Source organism: Antennarius striatus, chromosome 4 (assembly GCF_040054535.1).
Source record: "Antennarius striatus isolate MH-2024 chromosome 4, ASM4005453v1, whole genome shotgun sequence".
In the NCBI taxonomy this organism is placed as follows: Eukaryota; Metazoa; Chordata; class Actinopteri; order Lophiiformes; family Antennariidae; genus Antennarius; species Antennarius striatus.
The window spans coordinates 5,902,264-5,914,260 of record NC_090779.1 but is presented as its reverse complement, the minus strand read 5'-3'; the positions used below and the strand labels follow the sequence as shown (position 1 = coordinate 5,914,260).

At 42.1% G+C, this 11,997-nt stretch overlaps 1 protein-coding gene across 2 annotated transcripts in view; it reads left to right on the top strand.

Annotated features, from left to right (window-relative positions):
• The first annotated feature begins 436 nt into the window (after positions 1-436).
• The window catches only part of galnt18a (UDP-N-acetyl-alpha-D-galactosamine:polypeptide N-acetylgalactosaminyltransferase 18a), a 135,789-nt gene continuing 124,228 nt past the window's right edge, over positions 437-11,997 (top strand). For both annotated transcript variants that reach the window (XM_068313971.1, XM_068313970.1), the window contains exon 1: positions 437-904. In XM_068313971.1, the coding sequence (XP_068170072.1) occupies positions 661-904 (244 nt within the window). In that variant the 5' untranslated portion in view covers positions 437-660. The remainder of the gene's footprint in view (positions 905-11,997) is intronic.

Here is an 11,997-nt window from a genome sequence, read left to right as displayed (position 1 = left end):
CAATGTAAACCTTTATAACTATTAAAATGTGAATGATCTCCAAACTACTCTAAGATTAAAAAGCCATAGATTGTCATTGTTGAATGACATGGCATTGATAATTATCAGTAGCATTGGTGGTGGGGTGTGCCAATACAGTTTCACCTTTGGGCCCCAGATCTGCTTGTTGGGGCCCTGTCAGTCCACACACACTCAAAACCAACCAACACGCTTCATTCTGCACTGGTCAAGTACTCGAATCTAACCCCTGTCGGCCGGCTCGGTGAGGGGGGCCGGCGGCGAGCAGAGCCCGCCTCCTGCCCTCCTCCGATTGGGCTGGATGAGGAGTGGAGTGTGTGTGTGTGTGTGTGTGTGTGTGGGGGGGGGGGGGGGGTGGGGGGTGGGGGCTGCAGCGAGGAGTCTGACGGCTCCACAGCGACTGAGCGCAGCCCGACCGGCCGGCTGCTCATCGGGGACTCTCATTCTACTCCTAACAGGAAACACTCCTACCCAGGTGGGATCAAGCTCACACGGCACCCGGCTCAGCCTCCACCGGACCCGGCCTGACTCCACAGCATCACCCCCGCTTGTGAGCTCCGTTTTGGACACATTCATCCAGTGCGTCCTCACTCCACCTGCCTGTGCGCGTCGGGAACGGAAAGCCCATGGAGGGATGTCGCGATGCTCTGCACAAGGAGAACTAAAACTTTGGTGTCGACATGCGTGATCCTGAGCGGAATGACCAACATCGTGTGTCTCCTGTATGTCGGATGGATCACTAACTATGTGGCCAACGGGGGTCCCAAAGTTGCGGAGAGCGGCGGCGAAGCTGAGAGAAAGTTGGAGGAGGAGAGTAAAGGAGAAACCCTGAGGATCATCGAGAGGCTGGACAGACTGGAGAGCGTGGTCAACGAGCACATCAGAGGTCAGCATGCGTGGCGTTGCGTTTCTTGTGTTGAACAGTTAGATGCTTAAGGAATAATTGACCCACTAATACAACAATTCAATTTGGAATTTATCTTTAAGATATTATCAACAAACCACATATTAATATTCGCTGCGTACAGATTCATAAAAGTGAGTTTTCATTCCTTTCAGAAACCCCCTGCTCCAATGATTAATTCCCATCTGTCATTCCCATCCTCTTTATAACTAACTCTAAGTACTTGAAATGATTAAAAATATACATCAAATCTTTTCTTCCCCCCTCATCAAAAAGTCTTCAACCTCTGAATACAAAATAAACTTAGTGTGTATTTTTGCTGATGATTTAGTTTGGACTACAGTCGACTTCCAGACTACTTCTGATGTCTTAAACTGAGATGTGATTGAAAACGATGACGGAGAAAGTTTCCCTATTCTGTGAATGATCAGAATCAGTATCCAGTTCTGCTCATCCGTCATGTTATATAACCATTAGTGAAAGGACATTGAGCAACATTTGGGTTGAGAGTCCAGCTATTCTTTAATATCCTTTAATAAAAGACAAAGTTTTGCTCTTCCACACCATTGTGTGTCTGTGATACAGTGGTTGTCTGCATAGATAGAGTAGTGTCTTCATGAAGTGGCAGCTCCTCGCAGTTCATAGCGTGATTTTGGCGTCTAAAGCATGAGGAGAAGGCTCAAATCCTTTGACAGTTCCTGTCCCATTTCCCTGCGCTTTTTGTGTTTGCATCATTGTCCCATTTATAGCTCGCTCTGGTCAAGTCATGAAATCCAACCTAAATTCAGAAATCAGATTAGGTCATTCATCTCATAACAAATTCAGGTCAGAATAGGGCAATGTTTTTCATGTCAGTCAGAATTTACAAATATTTTTATCCAGATAAGCTTTATTGTGTGTTTACCATCAATGGAAGATGATGACTTTGTTCACCGATGAAAAGTTGCAGTGATAAAGTCTAACTGCGCTCCCCTTGAGTCTTCCTGTTTTAATTATCCTCCTCAGAGCCTCACATCAGTACCAACACACATTTAGAAATGGGACAAACTCTTCCTTTATCATTTGTTAAATGGGACAGCAAACTGTTCACCATCAGGATGTAGAACCAGGGAGAATACACACTCTGTTGCATGGCTTTAACGGTAAGCACTGTGGTGGTGTGTGGCGACAGCTTTCATAGCTGAGGAAGTCATTCCATGTTATAATACGGGTCGCGATTTGTCAAGTATCTCAGAGTTAAACTATACTGGTCTGGGATTAACAGTAATTTAGACTGCAGTGTGAACCAGAGAGTCTGAATACATCTAGATTACAGAGACATCAGAGATGCACGCCTGCTGAATGTAAAGGCACAGAAATAACTATGATACATACAAGGCGTGGGTTAGGGTTAGCATCTCCGCAGTCTGTCTTACCGCCAATCTGAACAATCCTTCACACATCTGTTAAGTCCACCCTCCACAAAGAGTTTGGTAAGTAGCTCACGATGTTCTATCTAACAGTGTACTAAAAAACAAAAAACAAAAAAAAACCAAACAGTTGAATCCACTCTCTTTGTGTATCTGCACGATTTAATGAGCGCTCTCCTGACCCAACCACAAAAATTTTCTGAAAATCAGTTCAGCGGTGTTTGTGGAATCAATATTAAAATGCCTCACAATGTTGGAGGACTTCTAAATAAACGGCCTCACATTTACTCATCCTTCTTCCAGGTTTTATGGTAACTAGTCGAGTCATTTTTCACCTAATCCTGCAGACAATTAAACCAGTCAAAGGACACCGATGAAAGCCTGACTTCCTGGATGGGGGTGGCAGAAGCAGCTGTTGCACCACCGTGCGAGCCAAACAACAGTCGGCACACTGTTTACGGGAGTTGTAATGTTAAGATGATGGTCAAATTTGAATGCACGAGTATCTGTTGAATGACACAATCACTTTTTTCCAATCCAGTTCTTTAGACTGTTCAAAGAGCAGCTCCGCTTTGTGCAGGGAGTTGGTGGTGTGGTATATTCACACTCATCATTAACACGCGGAATGACAGACTGTTGGTGAACTGAGCTGTTCAGAAGTGCTAATAGAATCTGCATAGGCTCCAGGGTTACAGTGGGTGAGTAAATTTAGCTGCCGGGGTGCTTGGCACACACTTTTCCTCCACTCTGCTCAGTCCTTGTAGCCGCTGCCAAATTGCATTATCAACCAGGAGATGATGTGTTGATGTGTTTATACTTTGTCACTTATATAAAAGAACCAGGATGTGGAACTAAAATCCAGGTTTGAATGAGAATAACATATTAGGTAAGCAGAGATAATAATAAATGGAAAAAACTATCATTCTGGAGCTTTGGAAGCTGAATCAGAAGGTTTCAGGTTAAAATGAGCTTTATTTCTATGTATTACTAATACTATGAAGCGCTTAAGGTTGCGATACTCAATGGTGGTGTCACAATTTCATGCGTCAGCTCTATGCTGTCTCATTTGGAGTTTTAGTTTTTGCTATTTGAGCTGACTGGAAAAATATATATATATTAGTAGTTCCAATAAAATATTCAGAAAATGTGATTAAACATATCATCTGAAATCAAACTGATAATTCTGAATTACTGGGTGATAATTGATCTCTCAAAACAGACACAACTAGTTAAATAGTCTTTTTAGTTTTGTTATGTTCAGGTGCTGCTTTCTGATTTACTGTGAATGCGAATAGGGCAACTCTTTGTTCTGCTAGAAGACTTTTGAGGGATACACAGCAGCTTCAGATGAGTCCATTGGGGTAAAGTTTTCTTGAGACACTTTAAGTCCAAAGAGAAGCAAGTCCTGAGCTCGAAGACGTTTCTCTGTTTAAAGTGAAACATGAAAGAATTCAGCAAAACTGTAGCCTGTTTAAAATAATGAGCACCATATCTCCCTTTTCCCCACAATCTATTGGTTGATTTACATGTTTGACGCTATTAATGAATAGCCTTTTTTAAATTTAGTCTCCCTATGCAATCTCCTGTCTGAATGAAGTATTAGGGTGGACTTTCCTTTTGGATAGGTAAGCAGGGCTGGACGTCCAGCCTCTGCTGACGGTGTCAGGTGTCTGGCTGGTGTCGCGTTACATTCCCGGCTGCGCTGAGACTCAATGAGGAGCAGATCCAGGTCACGAAGCAACGCATATTTTAATACATTCATTTACAGTCATTCATTTTCTCTTTGCAGGAAAGCTCAGATGTGACCATTGAGAGCAGAAAGAGGATTCTTGGATGCAATTTCTATTTTCTGTCAATCTTCAGAGGATATATGTCTTCTTCCTGTGTTGTTGCGTCTTCATCTCCATTTTGCATTGTATGTTTCCTTTGTGCCACAAACAAAGCTCATATTTAGTCATCTCTTTGTGTGTCAAAGCAAGTTGATGTGAGCTGACAGTATGCTGATGAGGAGGAGCACTCGTGGTGGAGGCTGAACGTCTGAGGCAGTGTGTGTTTGCGTCACAGTGGAAGTTGCGCGTGTGTGTTGTGTTATCGGAGATACGTGGCAGTGGCATGAGATCTGATGTGGATGACGCTGCCAGCCTGTATAAAGTCCGGGTATCGTTGCGTGAACGGTGCCATCGCTGCTAAGTCCCTGACATCAGTCGGTTCAGGCCGCCAAGGCGCCGTAACAAACAGGTGCTCCGGGAGAGTTGTGCACAGAAATCCATTGTTGGGGATTTTGAATGCCAGGTGATCTTAAAAATGATTGGGAATAATGCAAAATAATACAATTTAGACAGAGGGACACAAAGTTCACTGCCACACCTTTGACAGTCTAAGGAAATGCTCCTTAGAAGGTGTGATTGGCTGTCTGTCAGGTGGACGGGGTGTGATGCTCGCACTTACACAAGTGATATATTCTTCCCATTAGAGCTTGACTGTTATACCTTCTCCTGTGCTGGCATTGCTCTGATCAAGTGGTCAGATTATTAAGCTGTGTCTCAAAGGGACTCATTCACGTCACTGAGTGTTGGGAGGCACGATCCAAAATTAACTTCTTGACTCACCTGCCCAGCGATGACGACCAAGAACGTGTCTGAGTTTTTTAACTGGAACAAAACGAGTTGACTTAACAATTTCTTCCACAAAGGTTCCAAACAGCAGTGTGTTCTACATTCATGTTTTGTTTTCTCTGTTTCTGTCTGGATGTGTGTAAAATCATGCAACGGTCTGAGCTGTGCTCCGTCTCTGTTCGTATCAGTTGTCTCCTTGAAGCAGCTGCTTTCATACCAAACAGAGAAAGAAGACGCTCCTGGTTTGGTTCCATTGAGTAGCAGAGGCCTTCACACAGACAGCGGGATCAATAACAGTATCTCCAATGCCTGGCTGCTTCATTCATAATGTAGGGATCTGTGATCTTAAAATGGCTGCAGCCTACGATTAGTCTCATTATTGATTCATCTGACAATTATTTCCATGAGTAATTGTTTTGTCCTTTAAGTGTCAAAAGTTAAGTCACAAATTCTCATTCCTATTTCTACGATCCTGAGATGAGGTCATTAAATGCTTCGCCTGACCATCCTCTCCATGAGAACTCACATCCAGTGGGTTTGAATCTCTCAAGAACAGCAAATGGCCTTGGTGTTAATCTCATATTGTGTCCGTGTTCTCTGGCTGCCTCCCACCTCCAAAAAGATGCACCTCATGTGACTTGGCCATTCTCGAATTGTCCGTAGGTGTGAGTGTATGCGTTAGCAGTTGCCCGTGCTTCACGTGGATCCGCGGGGTACCGGCGTCGCGCCTGGAGTGTAGCCTGCCTTACGCCCCTAGTCTGCTGGGTTAGGCTCCAGCAACCCTGAGACCCGCGACAGCCAGAGGAACGGGTCCTGAATGTGAATGAATGAATGATTCTATTATTCCTGGGAAGTTTAATAGTTTTATAGTGCAGCAATTGAAAATGTATTTGATTATCATTGAACAAATGATAGTTAATCAATAGTTATGAAGATTATTAATCATTATTAATTAAGTAATATACAACATTATTAACAACAAAGGGGGTAAAGAGAGAAAGAGAGAGGAATTTTATTTATTTATTTTTATTTATTTATTTTTCTTATAACAAAGGGAAAGAGGAAGAAAGTGGATCCCAGCCATTGTGTACCATGATGGGCGTGTTTATAACACTGACAGCTCACTATAATAAGGGCGTCAGCGGTCGGACGGGTCGTCCTATGATTCAAGATGGGCGGTTCGATTCCCGCTCCCGCCCAAAAACACCTGGAGTGTGAGCTGACAGTGGGAGGTGTCAGCTCACCTCCAGAGCACTGCCGACGCACCCTTGTGCAAGGCACCGCCCCCTTTACCAATTGCCTAGGAGGGGCGCACCATGAAAGTGCTTCCCGCCACACAACCTCCCTTTGCATGCCTACAGGCCCCCTTGTGTCTGCATGTGCTACAGGGGCCTGTACTCACTAGTAAGTATGCATGCTTTTGAACCACTAACTAGAGTGTGCTTTCTTTATTTCCCTTCGGGGATCAAATCAGTATATAAAATTTAAAAAAAAACAAACAAACCCCACCTTAATAATCAGTCCAACAGCTTCATCACTGATGGATGCCCAGACGTAAAGCCTCTTACTTCCTGGATGTAGATGATGAGAGGATTCTTCCATCCTTTTTTCCACTCGGTCTTCTGAGTTGTGGTTCCTGACGCTGTGTGTTGTTGTGACGATCCGACATCAGCTGTATTCAGATTAGTGTTATTAGCGCTGGTGGCAGCGATGCCAGTGAAGCTGAACGTGAGCAGAGACTTTGTCTCTAGCTATGAGGGAATCAGCTGATCCGTGGCGGGGGTTGTGAGTGTGTGGGTTTCTAGCTGTGGCACGCTGCGAGGGTGGTGGTGCTGCTTTGGCACAAATTAGCTGTTTCTGTTTGTATTACAGTGAAGTGCTCGGCGCTCTCGTGACGGAGTGGCAGCTCGAGTGCACGGACAAGGTGCTCAGAGGAGTGAGGAAGGAGAATGGTGCCTTTCAGAGGTCTCCATGCTGGCTGACTCTACGATGTGGTGGTGGTGGTGGTGGGGGGGTATTTTTAGTGCCTCTAATCCAATGAGCACAAATAGTCTGAGTGGAGGAATTTATAACAGGTGTAATGTTCCCACCTGGGAAATGCAATCTCCCTTGTGCTCATTGTTTTGCCCTTTGTGGCCTAATCAGACTGTAGATCTTACATACAGGGCTCTAAGGCTCAGTGAAACAGTTAAAGCATTGATTTATTTCAACCTATGGACAAGGAGGCCCAACACCAAGATGGTAAAATGGAGACACACAAGGTTTTTTTTGTCCAAGGAGGAAGAAAAGAAGATGAAATTGATGAGCTAAAAAGATTTAAAGACAGACTTAACCAACTAAACAGGTGAAGCTTCAAATTTAGTATGAAACAATGCAATAGGGTAAGAAATCGCTAAAGAGGAATATCTGGTCAGATTGTGTGGGTCCATGGAGGTGGTGGTGGAAAAGGTGGGAGGAGGTGGAAGCTTTTCCAACAATAAGGGTGTTGATTTGAAGTCATAGTGTCCAACCCACAGAACCACATCGTGAGGTATTTACCTGAAGGCTGAGCAGCCTCTAAAATCACACGACCAGAGAGATGGAGTCCAACCACCATCAAAGTTGTTGCTACATCTTTATCTCCCTTCACTTTTTTTATTTTAAACTTAAAATGTGTTGATAAAGCATCAGGAATAATCAAGCTATCTGGTGGGAGTGTTACCATTTTTTTCTATCCCCCTGGCATGAAATATAAATATTCTAAGAATACATATACAAACATAAAATAATATTTATATTGCTGTTTCCATCCATCTGTATGTTTTTGTCCCCTGGTATAACTGACTTTGCTCAATATTTTTTCATGACCCTTGACTAACCCAGCCAACATATTCAAGAGTGATGCCCTCTGGTATTTTGATGTTTTTAACAGTTTTATTTTTCTCATTTTGGGGAAAAATATTCAGCTCAGGCTTTTTGTGTCTGCAGTGTTTTTAAATGTTGGGGTATTGTTTTTTTTCATTGGTTAAACAGTTTATCCAAAGCCAAAGAAGTTTCATTGTAGCCTTGACAACTACAGTATTTTCCGCACTATAAGGCGCACTGGACTATAAGGCGCACCATCAATAATTTGTTTGTTTTATAATTCATTTCATTTATAAGGTGCACCGGATTATAAGGCACACACAATAAAAATAAATAAAATTTATTTGATAAACTGCAGCGGCTGTAGTTGCGCAATCCGTCCACTAGATGGAGCCGCGCTGCTCAGACAGTCATGATTGCATTCATGACTTCCTGACTACCTTTGAATGGCCCCTCTTGTTATGTCAATAAGCCATTCTGAGCCATCAAGGAAACCTGATCATTTGATCACTTTGCCATCTTAGAAAGAAGTCAACACGCATATTAAAAAACCTGACATCAAAAACTGGTTAAATTCATCACGAGTGCGGTCAGTGCGAACAGAGCGGATTATTTCCTGATCTGAAGTTCGAAGCAGATATTTAAGCTTCGACGTTCGTCTTCGTTTATTAATTAAATATTGTTTCGATCGATCGGTAGTCCAGTCGGAGGTGAGGTGCAGCTATTTGCTGCTGTGTGTCCTAAACAATTTTTTAACTCGTTTTTAATGTCAGGCTGCTAATTTACTGTCAAATGTGACGCTGTTTTACTCCTAGAACTGACTTTTAACGTCGGTGTCTCACCGCCGTGAATCTCACAGCACGTCGCTGCAGACAGAATACACAAGCCTGAATGCGCCCCTCCGCCGCCCCCCCAGAGCTATCAACTACATTTGTAAATCAATGCAGCACACCAGACACCTTTGTCTAGCAGTGACTGCTCTTGGAATTTCAGAAAATGCTGGAAGTTCAGCTTTGAGGGTCTTTCATTCACCTTTATGCCAGTTTTTCCGTGTGTTTCCACAGACTAATAGAATGGACCGTCACTAGATTCCAGATGACAGCACAATGGCATTTTTAAGACCAATTTAAGACCATCTGAGAATGCCACAGACTGTGAATTCTTTTAAACGTGGCTTAAAGACTCACCTTTTTAAAAAGGCCTTTCCTTAGTCTTTTTTATATACCTTATTGTTGGGTTGTGCTGTTTTTATTAGTTTTCTTCACCATAGGTTTTATGCTCTCTTTGTCTTTGTAGCACTTTTGAGATTTTTATTATGTGAAGTGCAATATAAATAAAATTTATTATTATTTTAAAGTGGGTTATTTCCTACGCCAAATAGTTAGGAAATACTGAGATCAGTCAGTCAGTCAAACTTTATAAATAGAATCTCTACGTAATCACCGGTGCTCCTACAGTCTGCTCTACCGTCTGAGAGCAGCTCAGTCAGAGCTGGGACTTCGGTGACGCCCCTTGACTACCGTTGTTAGGGGCGTGGGCCCGAGTGCCTTGTGAGGGGGCTCCTCTGGTGGCGGAGTGTGGCATGACTGGCGGCTTTTTTTCAGCGATCATGTTTTTAACCAATATTAATGAATATTAATCCATATATAAGACGCACCGGATTATACGGCGCACGACGGGTTTATGAGAAAATTTAAGGCTTTTAGGTGCGCCTTTTGGTGCGGAAAATACGGTACTTACTGTACATGTATTAAGAAAAAAGTAATGATTGCTTTGAGGCACAAGTTGTGAACCGTGTTTTCTTTCTTTGACATGTAATCAATGGATGAAGCTAATTATACCTTTTCTTAATCACAGCTTGTTTGTTTCTGACCATTTTGACTTATTTCTTTGAGTCCCCTCCTGGTGGCTCCTCTTAGTCTTTTCTATGTCACATTCAGCCCGTATTTGTTTTGCCTTCCTCACTGATCTCTGTTTGTGCCTGTTGCCGATCCTTTTCTGCTCTGATCATAGAAAACGAATCAGTTCTGTCCAGTCTGCTGTATTTTGTGTTTTTCTGCACTATAATATGATAAAGTTGTAAGAAACTTCACTGTTCTATGGTGACACTGCTGGTACTGATCTGTGTTAAAGTGTTTTATTGGTAGCACTTCATCAATTGATCATCAAGTAAAAAATCCAGAATGTATCCAAATACACATTTTGAACTGACACTGACATCTGATACCTGACCCGTCAGTGTTATTCCGTCTCCTTCAGTCCTCAGATGTCACAGAGTGAATTTACCGCAAAACATCCAGATGTAAAACCATAAAGGTGTGATACAACAGGTATGCACATTTTAGATAAGCACATCAGACTGAGTAATGTAGCTGTTGTTCAGCAAAAGTCCACAGAGATGTGTATCAGGCTGAGTCACTGCACTGCAAGAGTGGGAGAGATTCTCCATATAAGATACCAGAGAAAGCAGAAAAACCTGTGAAAGTATCCAGGTATAACACTAGATCGTTGTTGTTTTTTAAATTATTAGAATGTTTAAATTCTCATCACCATTGACTCTTAAGTCTTTGGATAAATTTGATTTAATATTCACAAACTGGGCAAATTTTCTTTAAAAAAAAACCATTGAGAAATTCTGTTGGTTAATCTTACATTAAGTGCATTAATCTACAAACAATAGCAATCTAGTTTTTGGGTGGTTTGATCTGATCTTCATTACAAATGATCTGCAACTTATCAGTAAAAGACACTCTATCAGTTCAATTACACACACAGACACACACACAGACACAGACACACACACACACACACACACACACACACACATACATACATACATTTTATACCTTTTTTTGTTGTTGTTGCAAGAGTTATTGTTACAAAAATTCTATTTTTGTCTGCTGCTTAAGGCGCGGAACAGCAGTGACCATTCTTCAGATGTTTAATCTCATATGTTATCCGTTATCACAAAGATATTGAAACTCTCATTTCCTCCTCTTGAGCTTCAGGTCTGATTGTGTCAAAGCCCATTTCAAAGAACAAGGATCCAGCCGGATCTGCCGAGATTCAATTCTTAAAAGTTAATTATCTCACTCCAACCAATCAGTACCATGACCAGGTTTTGTCCAAAGCTGCCAGAACTGAAAAGTATACAGTAATTTCCCGGTTTATCACACCCACTCACTGAGTGGAACATGTCCACCAGGCAGAAGTCCACTTCCAATGAGGTGTTGCTTTGTGTTGAGTCAGTTTAGAAATTTAAAATTATGCAGCACAACCAGTTAACTAGTAAAATTAAAGTTTGTGTATGTCCCTCCACCCAAGATGAACACTTTTCTACGACCTCCAAGCACAAACTTTATTTGTTCTGGGTTTGATTCCTTTCAGTGCAGAGCTTGTACGTTCTCCCCACGTCTGCGTAGGTTCTCTCCGGGTTCTCCGGCTTCCTCCAACATCCAGAAGCATCCAGCTCAGGTGATTGGCTGCACCAAACTGACCGTAGGAATAAGTGCGTGCGTGAGAGGTTGTTTGTTAAATGCACTGGCGATGTGTCCAAGGTTTACCCCACCCGTGACCCGCAAAGTGGAAAAGCGACTGAATGCATCTAGATGGGTTCCTTGGTCGCTTCCAAAGTAGTTTGGTTGTTTTGTCAAGAAAAACCCAGCCAACCCTCTAACCCTCCCACTATGGCATGTTCTGTGAAAGCTTTGTTTTGACATAGTTAACATACAACAGGTTTGACGAACATTAAATATCAAGCTGACATTTTTGTTAACATAGCTAAGCAGCATGTCAAAAAAATGACATTAAATTTATTATTGTTACAAGTAATACACAGAATTATTCCATGGGTTGGAATTTGTATTTATAATGAATCACTTGTGCTACTGTTGTGTGTTTTATGGTGATGTTATCAGGACCAACAGCTTGCTGGGTGTTATTGTAGTGTAGAGTTTAACCTAATCCAACTAAAGAACGTTTCACACAATTCTTGTATGTTTGAAATTAAATTAGCAACTATTTTTACTTCATGAACTGTTGAGGCATCAGATCTGACATATTTTTCGTTGTCATTTAATGACTCTGAACGTGTACGCTGTAGATAATATTATTCACAAAAATGGTTTGTTTATTTTTTCCGTCCAAATCCTTCAATCTGTGTCCAAATTCGAACTTTTGATGTTCACATTTTTGATCACCCCCCCCC